Below are 18,700 nucleotides of genomic sequence, written 5' to 3'. Positions count from 1 at the left end.
TGTATGTAGAGAGAGAGAGGCTGTATGTAGAGAGACAGAGAGGCTGTATGTAGAGAGACAGAGAGAGAGGCTGTATGTAGAGAGAGAGGCTGTATGTAGTGAGAGAGGCTGTATGTAGAGAGACAGAGAGGCTGTATGTAGAGAGAGAGGCTGTATGTAGAGAGAGAGGCTGTATGTAGAGAGACAGAGAGGCTGTATGTAGAGAGAGAGAGAGGCTGTATGTAGAGAGACAGAGAGAGAGGCTGTATGTAGAGAGACAGAGAGAGGGGTTGTATGTAGAGAGAGAGAGAGGCTGTATGTAGAGAGACAGAGAGAGAGAGGCTGTATGTAGAGACAGGGAGAGAGGCTGTATGTAGAGAGACGGAGAGGCTGTATGTAGAGAGACAGAGAGGCTGTATGTAGAGAGAGAGAGGCTGTATGTAGAGAGAGAGAGAGAGGCTGTATGTAGAGACAGAGAGAGAGGCTGTATGTAGAGAGACGGAGAGGCTGTATGTAGAGAGACAGAGAGGCTGTATGTAGAGAGAGAGAGGCTGTATGTAGAGAGAGAGAGGCTGTATGTAGAGAGACAGAGGCGCTGTATGTAGAGAGACAGAGAGAGAGCCTGTATGTAGAGAGAGAGAGGCTGTATGTAGAGACAGAGAGGCTGTATGTAGAGAGACAGAGAGGCTGTATGTAGAGAGACAGAGAGGCTGTATGTAGAGAGACAGAGAGAGGCTGTATGTAGAGAGAGAGGCTGTATGTAGAGAGAGAGGCTGTATGTAGAGAGACAGAGAGGCTGTATGTAGAGAGAGAGAGGCTGTATGTAGAGAGACAGAGAGGCTGTATGTAGAGAGACAGAGAGGCTGTATGTAGAGAGACAGAGAGAGAGGCTGTATGTAGAGAGACAGAGAGGGTTGTATGTAGAGAGAGAGAGAGGCTGTATGTAGAGAGAGGCTGTATGTAGAGAGAGAGAGAGAGAGAGAGGCTGTATGTAGAGACAGAGAGAGAGGCTGTATGTGGAGAGACGGAGAGGCTGTATGTAGAGAGACAGAGAGGCTGTATGTAGAGAGAGAGAGAGGCTGTATGTAGAGAGAGAGAGAGACTGTATGTAGAGAGAGAGAGAGGCTGTATGTAGAGAGACAGAGAGACTGTATGTAGAGAGACAGAGAGAGAGGCTGTATGTAGAGAGAGAGAGAGGCTGTATGTAGAGAGAGAGGCTGTATGTAGAGAGAGAGAGAGTGGCTGTATGTAGAGAGACAGAGAGAGTCTGTATGTAGAGAGAGAGAGAGTCTGTATGTAGAGAGAGAGAGGCTGTATGTAGAGAGACAGAGAGAGGGGTTGTATGTAGAGAGACAGCAGAGAGGGGCTGCATGTAGAGAGACAGAGAGGCTGTATGTAGAGAGACAGAGAGGCTGTATGTAGAGACAGAGAGAGGCTGTATGTAGAGAGACAGCAGAGAGGGCTGCATGTAGAGAGACTCTTTATAATCCACAGATGCAGGATGAAGCGATTGACATCCAGATTTCCGGAGTGCGGAGAGACCTCCATTATCCAGGAGTTGTGATGTTCTGTAGGTTTTATCTCTAGAGGCAAGATGGTGTCACCTGTACAGAGAGCGTCCGGAGAGCGCGGTGAGTGCCGTCTGTTCACCAGCGGGGAGATGGTAAGATGACGAAGAGTGACATCAATAATACTGCCATATAATATTGATACAATGGAAAATGGCGAGCATCCTATATAATCTCTCTGCTGACACTCCCTCTCCTCGTCTCCTGTGCCTTTCCCTCCTCTGTGGCTCCCTCCCCTGCTCCAGGATGCCCTCCCTTCTTCTGGTGTTCCTTCCCCTCGTCTGCGGCATCCTCCCCTCGTTCGCGTCGCCTTCTCCTTGCCTGTGGCATCTTCCCCTCGTCCAGGATTCCCTCTCATCTTCCAGGGCTCCTTCCTCTCGTCTGCCGCGCCCTCCACTTGTCTGGGGCTCCCTCCTCTTGTCTGTGGCTCCTTCCTCTCGTCTGTGGCTCCTTCCTCTCGTCTGCCGTGCCCTCCCCTTGTCTGGGGCTCCCTCCTCTTGTCTGTGGCTCCTTCCTCTCGTCTGCCGTGCCCTCCCCTTGTCTGGGGCTCCCTCCTCTTGTCTGTGGCTCCTTCCTCTCGTCTGCCGTGCCCTCCCCTTGTCTGGGGCTCCCTCCTCTTGTCTGTGGCTCCTTCCTCTCGTCTGCCGTGCCCTCCCCTTGTCTGGGGCTCCCTCCTCTTTTCTGCTTCGCCCTCCCGTCATCCTGAGTTCCATATCCTCTTTAAGGGCTCCTTCCCCTCTTCTGGGACTACCCTCCCCTCGTCTCTTGCTCCTTCCCCTCGTCTCTTGCTCCTTCCTCTTGTCTGCCACGCCCTCCTCTGGTCTGTGGCGCCTTCCCCTCGTCTGCTGCGCACTCTCGTTGTCCGGAATTCCCTCTCCTCTTCCAGGGCTCCCTCCTTCGTCTCCTGCTCCTTCCCCTCGTCTGCGGCGTCTTCCCCTCGTCTGGGGCTCCCTCCTCTCGTCTGTGGCGCTCTCCTCTTTCTGGGGTTCCCTCTCGTTTTCCAGGGCTCCTTCCCCTCATCTCCTGCGCCCTCCTCTCGTCTGTGGCGCCCTCCTCTTCCAGGGCTCCCTCCTTCGTCTCCTGCTCCTTCCCCTCGTCTGCGGCGCCTTCCCCTCGTCTGGGGCTCCCTCCTCTCGTCTGTGGCGCTCTCCTCTTTCTGGGGTTCCCTCTCGTTTTCCAGGGCTCCTTCCCCTCGTCTCCTGCGCCCTCCCCTCATCTGGGGCTCCTGACCCTCGCAGTACCTCTGCAGTCTCTTTTTGAGCCCCCCGCAGTCTCCCCTTGGCCCCTAGCGTCTCCCCATGACTCCCGTATTCTCACCTCTCTTGCATTGTCCTCACAGGTGTAGATGGTGTGGAGCACATACTGTCCAAGGCTCCACCACCCAGAGACAGGCGATGGAAGCTCTTTGCTGCAGCGGTCCTTTTGGTCTGGCTGATTCTGGTGCACCTCTTGGTGAACGTCTGGCTGCTCCTCCTGTTCTCCAGCATCATGGCTTCTCTTGGGGCTTGGCTGGGGCCACACTTCATATTCAGCAGCGCCACCCCCATCCATCTGGAGAGATTTATCACCTTAGAGCACGGCTGCCGCTCCCCAGACGCCGAGGCGCAGCTGGATAAGGAGATCGGTCTAACCATACAAAAGATTGTGCAGGACTTTGTGTCCTCTTGGTATCGGAGGCTGAGTCAAGAAGCGACATTTGAGGATGAGGTCAGTGGTGTCATGTGGGATCTGTCCATGGCACTGAAGCGAAGGTTAAACTCTGCAGATCGGGAGGCCATTACCCGGAAGCTGCTTGTCTTGGCTGGGAGTCACCTGCAGTGCTATAAGTGGGCAAAGGCGCGCGTTCAAAACGTCAGCGACCCATTCGAAATGGAGGCCCTACTATGGGAAGCCTACCAGGAGCTGAGTCCTGCTCACCAGGCCATGTGCAGTCCCCCAGATGAGCTTGCCTACACTCGTTGGTTGGTGGACTCCCTACTGACAGAGCTGGTGCCGCAGCCGCACCTGGACACTCGGAGCGGCAGGCACCTGGTGGTGGAGCTCATCACTTGTAATGTGGTCCTTCCCCTGATGGGGAGAATGTCTGACCCCGACTGGATTAACATTGTCCTGACCACCTTGCTGTCTAGGCTGCCGCTGAGGCTGGAGGAGGCCAGCGATCAGTCTTCTTCACCCCCATCTGTTCCCCGGTCACTTCCTCTGGGTCCAGATCCTGCTCCTCAGCTCATTCTTCCTTCATCACCGTTGGGCGACGTCTTAGTCTACGATGAGATGGACGGTGCTGACCCAGAGCATGAGCCGGACTGTAGGACCCAAGACTCGGGGGAGGCAATGGAGGAGTCAAGTCCCCATAAGGAAAGGTTGGAGCTTTTCTCTCTGCAGTATCTGCAGCCCCCAAAGCCCTGCAGCCCCTTTTTCCTGTGTGAGGAATCTGAGCTCGAGTCCCCCCTCTCGGACCTGGGGCGGGAAATGGACCCTCCACTGATGAACTCGTCTGATGACCTTTTGTCCGACTGCTGCTTAGACGCCCAGACCCCGGCCGAGAGCCCCATCATCCCGGCCCATAATGAAAGTGGGTCAGCCCTGCAAGAAGACACCTGTCTGTCAATCCATGGGGTGCCGCTTTCTCACCCCGAGACCCTTGTAGAGTCCACAGGACTGGACCCAGAATTTATAACCGTACCTGACATTGACAAAGAGGGACTGAGTCCAATGGATGCCTCCCCTGTAATCACATCTTCCCCCACCGCCCCTCTTCATCCATTCAGCTTTGTGCCTCTCAGTAGCCCCGATGGTCCAGTCCTGATCCAGAACTTGCGGATCACAGGCACCATAACAGCTCGGGAGCACAGCGGGACCGGCTCCCACCCCTACACGCTGTACACCATAAAGGTAACGCAGAACGAACAGCAGAATAGTGACTGCAGCTCCAGAAGACAGGACACAAAGAAAGCAGAACAGTGACCGCAGCTCCACAAGACAGGACACAACAGCAGAACAGTGACCGCAGCTCCAGAAGACAGGACACAAAGAACAGCAGACTAGTGACTACAGCTATGGAGGATAGGACACAAAGAACAGCAGAATAGTGACTACAGCTATGGAGGATAGGACACAACGAACAGCAGAATAGTGACTGCAGCTCTGGAGGATAGGACACAACGAACAGCAGAATAGTGACTGCAGCTATGGAGGGTAGGACACAACGAACAGCAGAATAGTGACTACAGCTATGGAGGATTGGACACAACGAACAGCAGAATAGTGACTGCAGCTCTGGAGGATAGGACACAACGAACAGCAGAATAGTGACTGCAGCTATGGAGGATAGGACACAACGAACAGCAGAATAGTGACTGCAGCTCCAGAAGATAGGACACAACGAACAGCAGAATAGTGACTGCAGCTCCAGAAGATAGGACACAACGTAACAGCAGAATAGTGACTGCAGCTCCAGAAGATAGGACACAACGAACAGCAGAATAGTAATCTCTGCACCGGAGGATAGGACACAACGAACAGCAGAATAGTGACCGCAGCTCCAGAAGATAGGACACAACGAACAGCAGAATAGTGACTGCAGCTCCAGAAGATAGGACACAACGAACAGCAGAATAGTGACCGCAGCTCTGGAGGATAGGACACAACGAACAGCAGAATAGTGACTGCAGCTCCAGAAGATGGGACACAACGAACAGCAGAATAGTGACCGCAGCTCCAGAAGATAGGACACAACGAACGCAGAATAGTGACTGCAGCTCCAGAAGATAGGACACAACGAACAGCAGAATAGTGACTGCAGCTCCAGAAGATAGGACACAACGAACAGCAGAATAGTGACTGCAGCTCCAGAAGATAGGACACAACGAACAGCAGAATAGTGACTGCAGCTCCAGAAGATAGGACACAACGAACAGCAGAATAGTGACCGCAGCTCGAGAAGATAGGACACAACGAACAGCAGAATAGTGACTGCAGCTCCAGAAGATAGGACACAACGAACAGCAGAATAGTGACTGCAGCTCCAGAAGATAGGACACAACGAACAACAGAATAGTGACTGCAGCTCTGGAGGATAGGACACAACGAACAGCAGAATAGTGACTGCAGCTCTGGAGGATAGGACACAACGAACAGCAGGATAGTGACTGCAGCTCTGGAGGATAGGACACAACGTAACAGCAGAATAGTGACTACAGCTCTGGAGGATAGGACACAACGAACAGCAGAATAGTGACTGCAGCTCCAGAAGATAGGACACAACGAACAACAGAATAGTGACTGCAGCTCCAGAAGATTGGACACAACGAACAGCAGAATAGTGACTGCAGCTCCAGAAGATAGGACACAACGTAACAGCAGAATAGTGACTGCAGCTCTGGAGGATAGGACACAACGAACAGCAGAATAGTGACTGCAGCTCTGGAGGATAGGACACAACGAACAGCAGAATAGTGACTGCAGCTCTGGAGGATAGGACACAACGAACAGCAGAATAGTGACTGCAGCTCTGGAGGATAGGACACAACGAACAGCAGAATAGTGACTGCAGCTCTGGAGGATAGGACACAATGAACAGCAGAATAATGACTGCAGCTCTGGAGGATAGGACACAACGAACAGCAGAATAGTGACTGCAGCTATGGAGGATAGGACACAACGAACAGCAGAATAGTGACTGCAGCTCTGGAGGATAGGACACAACTAGTGATGTGCGAATACATTCGGCACTATTCGTTACTATTCACCTTGGTATATTCGAGTGACTCGCCCAGCATGTTTGGCGCTTTATTTACAGCCAATGCACATGCTGGGCTGTCTTGCCAATCACAGAAATGCCGGCGCCATCTTTGGTGTGGCATTACTGTGCTTGGCTGGTCTTACAGCATCATTATATTATTCCCTGCCAGTGCCATCTTGCGCACATTACAGCTTTAAACAGCATAGGGATAGTGAAAGGAGCTCATGAGGGTGAAGATTAGTTCTGTTAGGTGGGAATAGCGTAGGGAGAGATTTAATAGAAGGGATAGTGAAAGGCAGGCAGCTGAGTGTTCTCATCATTGCAAGTACATGCTGCAGATCTCTGCTGTTTTGCATTGTGTGTTGTATAGTTTAGGACTAGGAACAGACTGTGGGATTAGGAGAGATAGGCAGGGTTTCATCCACAACCATAATATACAAAGCAGCTCTTTTTAGAGCCAAATAATATTAGGTAGTACAGCACATACTAAACCAATTTTTGTGGCGCTACATAATATTCCTGCATAGCAGCATATACACTTATTTTTTACAGCTAAACAACATTTCTCAGTGCCAGCTGTAGTGAAATATGTATTTGTAGGTGATCTATGACCTACATCTTATCTATCCCAAAGGCAGCTTTCCTGGTCTCGGACCCCAGGGGGCCTTCCTGAGAACGCACAGAATTGGAACCATTTCACACCTCTGATGCCTTTGATGAGAGACACCAAATGGGACCTAGTTGCAACCTGACAATTTCTATTTACTATGGGAAAGAAAAGCTAAAGGTACCGTCACACATAACGATATCGTTGCTTTTTGTGACGTAGCAACGATATCGTTAACGAAATCGTTATGCGTGACAGCAACCAACGATCAGGCCCCTGCTGGGAGATCGTTGGTCGCTGGGGAAAGTCCAGGACCTTATTTTGTCGCTGGATCTCCCGCTGACATCGCTGAATCGGCGTGTGTGACGCCGATCCAGCGATGTCTTCACTGGTAACCAGGGTAAATATCGGGTTACTAAGCGCAGGGCCGCGCTTAGTAACCCGATGTTTACCCTGCTTACCGGCATTGTTGGTCGCTGGAGAGCGGTCTGTGTGACAGCTCTACAGCGACGCTGCAGCGATCGGCATCGTTGTCTAGATCGCTGCAGCGTCGCTTAATGTGACGGTACCTTAAGACAAAGTACATTTAGAAAAATAATGTATTCCTTGGGAAAGTAGCCATGGTCCAGTCACAAGGCAGGAATTAGAACATTAACATGAAAGGCTGGTCTAGAGATCTGATCCCTAGACTGAGTCTATAAATTGGGCACTACACAAAGAAAGGTCTTCGCAGATTGAGGGCAGCCAAGCTTCTCCCTTTTATAACTGTTTTTGCATATTTGTATGTTACTTTTTATTTTCATATTTTATTTTATACCTTTTTATTGTAAGCACTGTACCTTTTCTATTAAAGCTTAAAACTTTAATAATTTTGAACCTTGTATACTCTAAAAGAATCCAGACAGTAGTATTAATATTTCCGGGACTCCTCGCCCGTGTGTTCGGGGAGTGGTGGCAGCGTGTATGAAGTGGGGTACATGGTCTGTGTCGGGGTGTGATTTATGCTCCCATTGCAGCATAGGACAGAGGCTGAATGCTGGACTGACTGAGAGGAGATAGATTAACCCTTGCAGGTGCAACCCAAGTCAGATGCTAAGAAGCGAGTACGTGACAAGTTGGTGGCGAGCGGTGAGATAGAGTTTATTTCTATTAGAGCATTAGTGCATGGTTTAAGCAATTATTCCCTGTACTAAAGAATTGCTATCCTTGCGAGGAGCGCACCAGTTCTACAAGGTTCAGCTCAGTGCTTACTTACACATACTTGTAAACAGATTCCCCTCCCTGTTTTTCTTTTCTATCTTTTATTTGGCCAAAGGCTGTTCATCGATATGGCAGCCCAGTACAAGAAGCAGAGCAAGGAAGCTCTGACCGACCTCTGTGAGCAGAGAGGAATAGAGATGGCCAACAGATCCAGAGAGCTGCTGATACGCCCCTTGGTCGAGCAGGAGAGAGCCCACCTCAGAGAGACCCAGCAATAACCCGTTCTTGCGCCGCAGATACCTTCTGGAGGTGCTAGTAATGCCAGTGCTGAGGAGCCTATGGACTGTACTTTACAAATGGACTTACAAAAGCTGGGAAAAAGTGATCCCAATCTGCGCCTGCAGCTTGTTCTACATTACCGAGAGGCTGCAGAACGCTGGGAGGAGAGAGAGGCTGCAGAACGCCGGGAGGAGAGAGAGGCTGCTGCTGCAGAACGCCGGGCTGAGAGAGATTTCAAGCATCAGATGGCTCAAATAGAGAGTGGTAACAGTCCTTAGATAACCCCCTCCCAGGACATAAATGCAAGGAGGCCACGTCTGGAAAGCTTCCATGTGATGGAGAAGGATGCGGACTTAGATACTTTCCTGCGGGGATTTGAAGAAACCTGCAGGCAGTACCCTCTACCCCGTGAGCAGTGGGCACAGTATCTAACCCCAGGGTTGAGAGGCAAAGCCCTGGATGTTTTTGCTGGCCTCCCACCAGAGCTAGATGGGAACTATGAGGCCATAAAAGAGGCCCTGATCAGGAAATACAACCTGACACCAGAATGTATCGGAGAAAGTTTCAGAACCTACAACGTGGATCAACTGACAGCTATGCGGATGTTGTGAGCACCTTGAGGACCACGTTCCACCAATGGATTAGGGGACTTTCTGTTAACAGTTTTGAGGACTTAACAGATCTTATGGTCAAGGATCGATTTCTTCACATGTGCCCCACGGATGTACGACAATTTGTGTGTTATCGGGAGCCACAAACTGCGGATCAGGCTGCACGGATTGCGGACTGCTATGTGGCTAACAGGATGCCTGAGGTGCGGAAGCCATCGGGATTCAGCTGGAGGGGAGGTAAGCCAAACGGGGACCCTTCTCCCTCTACTGGCCGATCACCAGTGCTGTCCAAGCCCACCTTCTATGGGGCCCCGGGGAATAGACATTCTCTAGGTGATGCACGCCGGTGCTTCTCCTGCAACAAAGTGGGACATGTTAGCGCTGTCTGCCCTGATAGGGAGAAACGCCCAACTACCACCACAAAGCCGACTGTACCCCCACCGTCTGTCCTCTTTGTAGCCGGCTCTGATGCGAGGGCTACTGAAAACTGTCAATCTGTCACTGTTGGCAATAAAGTCACCATTGGTCTCAGAGACACTGGGGCAGAGGTGACCCTGGTGCGTCCAGCCATGATAACCCCTGCCGATATCATACCAGGAAAGACGATGTCTATAACCGGGATTGGAGGGGTCAGCCCTGCCGTGCCCATGGCCCGTGTGTACCTGGACTGGGGAGCAGGGAAGGGACTGAGGGAAGTGGGAGTATCAGAGGCTATTCCCACCAATGTGTTAGGCACGAACCTGAGGAGGATGGTGTCCCACTATGTTCCTCCCTTGCAAGTAAATGATGCAGAGAAGGTGGAAGAAAGTGACCCACCTGAGATCCCGTGCGAGGAGGGAAAATGTCCCAATGCACAGGACGGTAATTATGTGGCAGTTGTGACCCGGATTCAGGCTACGGCTCAGACTCAAGCCCACAGATTAGAGGATGAGTCTCAGACAGAACTGCCAGGACAGGAGGCCCATACTGTGGTCCCGGAGCCTCCATACATGGCAGACCCACCAAGGTCCCTGATAACAGACACTGAAAACTCAGCTTCAGACCAGGGCCTGGCAGTCACACTAGGCCAGGGCCTGCAGGCTGACAGTCAGAGCTTCCAGGAGGCCCATACTGTGGTCCCCGAGCCTCCATACATGGCAGACCCACTGAGGTCCCTGATAACAGACACTGAAAACTCAGCTTCAGACCAGGGCCTGGCAGTCACACTAGGCCGGGGCCTGCAGGCTGACAGAGCTTCCAGGAGGCCCATACTGTGGTCCCGGAGCCTCCATACATGGCAGACCCACCAAAGTCCCTGATAACAGACACTGAAGACTCAGCTTCAGACCAGGGCCTGGCAGTCACACTAGGCCGGGGCCTGGCAGTCACACTGGGTCGGGGCCTGCAGGCTGACAGTCAGAGCTTCCAGGAGGCCCTGCAGACAGATGTCAGTCTGGAGGAGCTCAGATGTCTTGCAGACCGACCCCCTGCTGTTTCTGATAAAGAGAGAGTATACTGGGACCAGGGAAGACTGTATACAGAGACTATCCCCATGGATACTACAGAATCTTGGGACTATGAACGGCGGCTGATCGTCCCTTATCCATTTAGGGAACAATTATTGAGGATTGCCCATGAAATTCCTTTGGCCGGACACCTTGGAATACAAAAGACTAAAGCTCGCCTGACACAACTTCTATTGGCCCAAGATGGGGACAGATATTGCCAATTACTGCCGATCGTGCGTAGTTTGTCAGAGAGTTGGAAAGTCCGGGAATATACAGAAAGCTCCATTGATACCACTGCCTGTGATCGATGAGCCTTTCCAGCGAGTGGCTGTGGATATCATAGGGCCACTTGCAATCCCTAGCAGCTCTGGCAAATAGTACATCCTCACAGTGGTGGACTATGCTCCACGATACCCGGAAGCTGTGGCACTATCCTCCATCCGAGCAAAGTGGCGGATGCTTTACTGACTGTGTTCTCTTGTGTGGGTTTCCCCAGGGAAATGTTGACCGATCAGGGAACCCAGTTCATGTCTGATCTGATGGAAAGCCTCTGTGAAAGAATACAAGTACAGCATTTTGTGGCCAGCGCCTATCATCCCCAAACCAACTGACTCTGCGAGCGTTTTAACGGAACATTAAATCAAATGCTTAAAATGCTGGTGGAGACTGAAGGGAGAGACTGGGAGCGGTACCTCCCCCATCTGCTGTTTGCCTACAGAGAGGTACCCCAGGCGTCTACTGGATTCACCCCCTTTGAACTGGTCTATGGGAGGAGGGTCAGGGGGCGATTTGATTAAGGACTGTTGGGAGGGCGACCCCAGAACTACTGGGGTCTCGGTGGTTAAATATGTACTGCGAGTCAGAGAGAGAATGCAAAAACTGAGCAACCTGGCCCATGAGAACGTGACCCAGGCCCAAATCAACCAGAAGGTCTAGTACGACCGTAATACCAGACTAAGGGCCTATGAGGAGGGACAGAAGGTTTGGGTGTTGGTCCCTATGTTACAGAATAAATTGCAGGCCGCATGGGAGGGACCATATACTGTACATAAGCGGCTGAATGATGTTAATTATGTGGTGACACTAGATGAGCATGCAAAGCGTCAGAAAGTGTTTCATGTAAATATGCTGAAGGCTCATCATGGCAGGGAGGCCTGTGTCTTACCTGTCTGTAGCCGGCCTGAAGAGGGGGAGGCTGATCTGTTACTGGATGTGGGGGCCGGGACTCAGTACATGGAGTCCCTGGAGTCAGCAGAGTTTAACCCTGAGCTATCCCACAGTCAGAGGTCTGAGCTGATGGGGGCGCTCAGCGAGTTCACCGAAGTCTTCACAGGGGAGCCTGGGAGGACACACTTAGCAGTTCACCATGTGGACACTGGTACTAATCCCCCAGTACGGCAGTCGGCATACCGTGTGTCAGCGGAGGTGAAGGCACACATGAGGGAACAGGTAGAGGAGATGCTGAACCTCAAGGTGATACAAAAATCCCTGAGTGCCTGCGCCTCGCCTGTGGTTCTTGTCCCAAAAAAGGACCGTACTACCCGGTTCTGTGTAGACTACAGGAAATTAAATGTACTGACTACATGTGAGGTCTACCCCATGCCAAGGATAGATGAGCTGTGAGAGCAGCTAGCTAAAGCATCGTACCTCACCATCATGGACCTGAGTAGGGGATACTGGCAGATACCCCTGACCAGAGAAGCTCAGGAGAGGTCTGCCTTTATAACGCCATTCGGGCTGTTTGAGTTTCTGGTGATGCCCTTTGGTATGAAGAATACCCCTGCGACCTTCCAGAGGTTGGTCAATCACTTATTGGAAGGATGTGATGGTTTTGCCGTCGCTTATCTTGATGATATAGCCATCTTTAGTGATTATTGGGAGGAACACCTCGTACATCTTTCTCAGGTGTTGCAAAAGCTTAAAACTGCAGGTCTTACTGTTAAGCCAGGGAAGTGTCAGGTAGCCATGCGGGAAGTTCAATACCTGGGACACCGGGTGGGGGGAGGACTGCTAAAACCTGAGCCAGGGAAGGTAGAAGCCATTACAGCCTGGGCCACCCCACAAACCAAGAACAGGTACTGTCCTTCCTGGGTACGGCTGGCTACTATAGGAGGTTTGTACCAAACTACAGTGTTCTGGCCAAACCGTTAACTGATCTGACCTGGAGGAAGCTTCCCCAAATTGTTTCCTGGAGTCTGCAGTGTGAGGAATCATTTTCTGCCCTAAAGTCGGCATTTGTTAGTTCACCCGTCCTGCAGGCTCCAGATTTCACTCGCCGGTTTGTAGTGCAGACAGATGCCAGCACCTATGGGCTAGGTGCAGTTCTCAGGCAGGTGAACCAAGGAGAGGAACACCCAATTCTGTACCTAAGCAGGAAACTCCTGCCCAGAGAAGTGGCTTATGCCGCCATTGAAAAAGAATGTTTGGCAATTGTGTGGAATCTGCAGAAGCTGCAACCATACCTCTATGGGCGCAACTTCACCGTGATCACAGATCATAACCCACTGAGTTGGCTCAACAGAGTAGTTGGGGACAATGGGAAATTGCTTAGATGGAGCACTATGACTTTACAATTCAACATAAGAAAGCAATCGATCATGGCAATGCTGATGGCCTATCTCACCAAGGCGGGTCAGAACCAGATACATAGTAACATAGTAACATAGTAACATAGTTAGTAAGGCCGAAAAAAGACATTTGTCCATCCAGTTCAGCCTATATTCCATCAGAATAAATCCCCAGATCTACGTCCTTCTACAGAACCTAATTGTATGATACAATATTGTTCTGCTCCAGGAAGACATCCAGGCCTCTCTTGAACCCCTCGACTGAGTTCGCCATCACCACCTCCTCAGGCAAGAAATTCCAGATTCTCACCGCCCTAACAGTAAAGAATCCTCTTCTATGTTGGTGGAAAAACCTTCTCTCCTCCAGACGCAAAGAATGCCCCCTTGTGCCCGTCACCTTCCTTGGTATAAACAGATCCTCAGCGAGATATTTGTATTGTCCCCTTATATACTTATACATGGTTATTAGATCGCCCCTCAGTCGTCTTTTTTCTAGACTAAATAATCCTAATTTCGCTAATCTATCTGGGTATTGTAGTTCTCCCATCCCCTTTATTAATTTTGTTGCCCTCCTTTGTACTCTCTCTAGTTCCGTTATATCCTTCCTGAGCACCGGTGCCCAAAACTGGACACAGTACTCCATGTGCGGTCTAACTAGGGATTTGTACAGAGGCAGTATATACGCGCTCGGGAGCTGACCTGTAAGTCAGCCCCCATGCAGGTTCATGAGGAGGGAGGTGTGGTGAAATATGTATTTGTAGGCGATGTATGATCGGCAGTAAATTAGCATCTGTTCTTAGGCTGCAGCTCTTCACAAAGGTCATAACCTACCGTATTTTTCGGACTATAAGACGCACCCCAAACTTTGGGGTGTAAAATAGCAGAAAAAAGATTTTTATGAGATGGGGTCCATGTTATTGTCTGAATTTAAGGTATCTTAGGCTACTTTGACACTAGCGTCGGCCCGTCGCAGTGCATTGGGCCGACGTACCGACGCATCCTGTGTCAACGCAGCACAGCGGGGGCAGCAGATGCATTATTACAACTCATCCGCTTCCCCATTGTGAGTTGCGGGAGGAGGGGGTGGAGTTCCGGCCGCACATGCGCGGTCAGAAATGGCGGACACAACGCACCAAAAAACGTTACAAGCAACGTTTTTTGGTGCCGACGGTCCGCCACAACACGACGCAACCGTCGCACAACGGTTGCGACGTGTGGCAATGCGTCGCTAATACAAGCCTATGGAGAAAAAACGCATCCTGCAAACAACTTTGCAGGATGCGTTTTTTCTGCAAAACGACACAATGCGACGTGCGTCGTACGATGCTAGTGTGAAAGTAGCCTTACCTAAGAGCTGGTGGTGGTACAGTGGGATCACAGGAGGCATGGTCCCTTCCTCAGGAAGTCAGCAGCGGCAGAAGTGGGGCAATGCTGCAGTCCTGGGATGTGATGCTGCGGGTCTGATGTCGGCAATGAGGCAGAGCACCGGAGCAGGGTCCCTTCCTCAGGATGCTGGCAGCAGAAATGTGTCCGCTGCTGTCCGGTCTCCACGGCGAGCATATCACCGTTTTCCCTGCAGGCCATCTTCCTGAAACCGTGGGCCAGTGGAGGCTTCAAGAAAATGGCCACACGTATGCAGATTGAGATTTCGGCAGCCATTTTCCTGAAGCCGAGTGCCGCCGAGATCTCAGTCAGCGCACGTGCGGTTTCCAGCGGCCATTTTCCTGATTCCTCCGGCAGCCCACGGCTTCAGGAAGATCGCTGCAAGGAAACCGATGATGTGCTCGCCATGGACACCGCCCTCTGCCGAAGCATTGCCACACCACTGCCGCCACCGATTCCACTGCCGCAACATCGCTGGTAAGGCTGCGTTCGCACCATGAGACAACCCCCGCCCCCCCCATTTTCCTCCCTTTTTGGGAAAGCAGTGCGTCTTATGGTGCGAAAAATACGGTAACGGCAGAATAGTGACTGCAGCTCCGGAGAATAAGACATGATGTAACAGCAGAATAGTGACTGCAGCTCCGGAGAATAAGACATGATGTAAAAGTAAGATACAAAGCCTCGGGTACAGAATCCATATTCAACTGGACTAGTCCTAAGGTGTCTACCCGGACTAGTGTGGGCTATAGCCCTACCGAGCTCCCTATTAATGTTAGAACATGGAGCGCACGAACCACAAACAAAAAGTATTCATTAAAAGGATATATTTTTAATAGCAAATCCGTTCATAAAAGACAATGCACAACGTATCTTCAAATAGTTTCATCAATAACAATAACCGAGCTGATCAAATCCGGTCAAAAAGGTGCACGAGAAATATGGTGTCACCCCACATGTACGAGTACAGGGGAGAAGAACATGGAGCTCTAGTCTTCAGTCAATAAAGTGACAGCTAATAATCATCCAAGAAGTCATTGGGCAATGGCAGCGTCACCATCACCACGTCAGGGGAACATGTGGCATCATAGTGTTAGGGTACCGTCACACAGTGCAATTTTCATCGCTACGACGGTACGATTCGTGACGCTCCAGCGTCGTAACAATATCGCTCCAGCGTCGTAGACTGCTGTCACACTTTGCAATCTACGACGCTGGAGCGATAATTTCATGACGTATGTGCGATGTAGAAGCCGTTGGTTACTATGCGCACATCGTATACGATATATGTTACACGATGCGATCATGCCGCCACAGCGGGACACTAGACGACGAAAGAAAGTTTCAAACGATCTGCTACGACGTACGATTCTCAGCGGGGTCCCTGATCGCAGGAGCGTGTCAGACACTGCGATATCGTAACTATATCGATCGTCACGAATCGTGCCGTCGTAGCGATCAAAATTGCACTGTGTGACGGTACCCTTACACTCATGTCCATGAATATGGCTAAGGACCTGTAATGACACGGCTGGCTTCACTTCACCACTGTTCGGTTTAAAGAAAACGGTCACTGACCTTGTAGAGCGAATGATGCCACATGTTCCCCTGACGTGGTGATGGTGACGCTGCCATTACCCAATGACTTCTTGGATGATTATTAGCTGTCACTTTATTGACTGAAGACTAGGGCTCCATGTTCTTCTCCCCTGTACTCGTGCATGTGGGGTGACACCATATTTCTCGTGCACCTTTTTGACCGGATTTGATCAGCTCGGTTATTGATGAAACTATTTGGAGATACGTTGTGCATTGTCTATTATGAACGGATTTGTCATTAAAAATATATCCTTTTAATTAATACTTTTTTGTTGTTGTTCATGTGCTCCATGTTTCTATGTTCTAATGATGTAACAGCAGAATAGTGAATGCAACTCTGGAGGATAAGACCTGATGTAACGGCAGAGTAGTTGGCCGTGGTGTCATCTTATGATACAGGCTCACACTGTTGGCCGCTCACTTCTTGTGTCTCATCCTCTGCCGTGTGTTTGGCACGATGTTTCTTTCTACCCTGAAGACTCTGGTTGATATGAGATTTGATCTCAGGAAGATGTACAGAGCGACTCCCATGATTGATAATTGTATCGGGCGCAGAGTGAGGTCTCCTTGTGTGTGGTCCCCCTGTGTGCGTAGTGCGGTCCCCCTGAGTGCAGACCTGCGGAGTACGGTCCCCCTGTGTGCGTAGTGCGGTCCCCCTGAGTGCAGACCTGCGGAGTACGGTCCCCCTGTGTGCGTAGTGCGGTCCCCCTGAGTGCAGACCTGCGGAGTACGGTCTCCCTGTGTGCGTAGTGCGGTCCCCCTGAGTGCAGACCTGCGGAGTACGGTCCCCCTGTGTGCGTAGTGCGGTCCCCCTGAGTGCAGACCTGCGGAGTACGGTCTCCCTGTGTGCGTAGTGCGGTCCCCCTGAGTGCAGACCTGCGGAGTACGGTCTCCCTGTGTGCGTAGTGCGGTCCCCCTGAGTGCAGACCTGCGGAGTACGGTCCCCCTGTGTGCGTAGTGCGGTCCCCCTGAGTGCAGACCTGCGGAGTACGGTCCCCCTGTGTGCGTAGTGCGGTCCCCCTGAGTGCAGACCTGCGGAGTACGGTCCCCCTGTGTGCGTAGTGCGGTCCCCCTGAGTGCAGACCTGCGGAGTACGGTCCCCCTGTGTGCGTAGTGCGGTCCCCCTGAGTGCAGACCTGCGGAGTACGGTCCCCCTGTGTGCGTAGTGCGGTCCCCCTGAGTGCAGACCTGCGGAGTACGGTCCCCCTGTGTGCGTAGTGCGGTCCCCCTGAGTGCAGACCTGCGGAGTACGGTCCCCCTGTGTGCGTAGTGCGGTCCCCCTGAGTGCAGACCTGCGGAGTACGGTCTCCCTGTGTGCGTAGTGCGGTCCCCCTGAGTGCAGACCTGCGGAGTACGGTCCCCCTGTGTGCGTAGTGCGGTCCCCCTGAGTGCAGACCTGCGGAGTACGGTCCCCCTGTGTGCGTAGTGCGGTCCCCCTGAGTGCAGACCTGCGGAGTACGGTCCCCCTGTGTGCGTAGTGCGGTCCCCCTGAGTGCAGACCTGCGGAGTACGGTCCCCCTGTGTGCGTAGTGCGGTCCCCCTGAGTGCAGACCTGCGGAGTACGGTCCCCCTGTGTGCGTAGTGCGGTCCCCCTGAGTGCAGACCTGCGGAGTACGGTCCCCCTGTGTGCGTAGTGCGGTCCCCCTGAGTGCAGACCTGCGGAGTACGGTCCCCCTGTGTGCGTAGTGCGGTCCCCCTGAGTGCAGACCTGCGGAGTACGGTCTCCCTGTGTGCGTAGTGCGGTCCCCCTGAGTGCAGACCTGCGGAGTACGGTCCCCCTGTGTGCGTAGTGCGGTCCCCCTGAGTGCAGACCTGCGGAGTACGGTCCCCCTGTGTGCGTAGTGCGGTCCCCCTGAGTGCAGACCTGCGGAGTACGGTCCCCCTGTGTGCGTAGTGCGGTCCCCCTGAGTGCAGACCTGCGGAGTACGGTCCCCCTGTGTGCGTAGTGCGGTCCCCCTGAGTGCAGACCTGCGGAGTACGGTCCCCCTGTGTGCGTAGTGCGGTCCCCCTGAGTGCAGACCTGCGGAGTACGGTCCCCCTGTGTGCGTAGTGCGGTCCCCCTGAGTGCAGACCTGCGGAGTACGGTCCCCCTGTGTGCGTAGTGCGGTCCCCCTGAGTGCAGACCTGCGGAGTACGGTCTCCCTGTGTGCGTAGTGCGGTCCCCCTGAGTGCAGACCTGCGGAGTACGGTCCCCCTGTGTGCGTAGTGCGGTCCCCCTGAGTGCAGACCTGCGGAGTACGGTCCCCCTGTGTGCGTAGTGCGGTCCCCCTGAGTGCAGACCTGCGGAGTACGGTCCCCCTGTGTGCGTAGTGCGGTCCCCCTGAGTGCAGACCTGCGGAGTACGGTCCCCCTGTGTGCGTAGTGCGGTCCCCCTGAGTGCAGACCTGCGGAGTACGGTCTCCCTGTGTGCGTAGTGCGGTCCCCCTGAGTGCAGACCTGCGGAGTACGGTCCCCCTGTGTGCGTAGTGCGGTCCCCCTGAGTGCAGACCTGCGGAGTACGGTCTCCCTCTGTGCGTAGTGTGGTCCCCCTGAGTGCAGACCTGCGGAGTACGGTCCCCCTGTGTGCATAGTGCGATCCCCCTTGAGTGCAGACCTGCGGAGTACGGTCTCCCTCTGTGCGTAGTGCGGTCCCCCTGAGTGCAGACCTGCTGTGTGCGGACTGCTGTGATCGCGCGGGGATGT

At 52.5% G+C, this 18,700-nt stretch overlaps 1 protein-coding gene across 2 annotated transcripts in view; it reads left to right on the top strand.

Moving 5' to 3' along the window:
• Window positions 1–18,700, top strand: part of SNX19 (sorting nexin 19) — a 103,518-nt gene that overhangs the window by 65,768 nt on the left and 19,050 nt on the right. The window contains exons 2-3 of one of the 2 annotated variants that reach the window (XM_069741702.1): window positions 1,474–1,610; window positions 2,887–4,439. In XM_069741702.1, the coding sequence (XP_069597803.1) occupies window positions 1,574–1,610; window positions 2,887–4,439 (1,590 nt within the window). In that variant the 5' untranslated portion in view covers window positions 1,474–1,573. Of the gene's footprint in view, window positions 1–1,473; window positions 1,643–2,886; window positions 4,440–18,700 lie in introns of both variants that reach the window. The other variant, XM_069741703.1, reaches the window with a different exon arrangement.

This window comes from Ranitomeya imitator, chromosome 10, assembly GCF_032444005.1.
Source record: "Ranitomeya imitator isolate aRanImi1 chromosome 10, aRanImi1.pri, whole genome shotgun sequence".
Lineage (NCBI taxonomy): Eukaryota > Metazoa > Chordata > Amphibia > Anura > Dendrobatidae > Ranitomeya > Ranitomeya imitator.
Note: the sequence above shows the minus strand (reverse complement) of the source record. Positions and strands in the feature narration are given on the sequence as shown.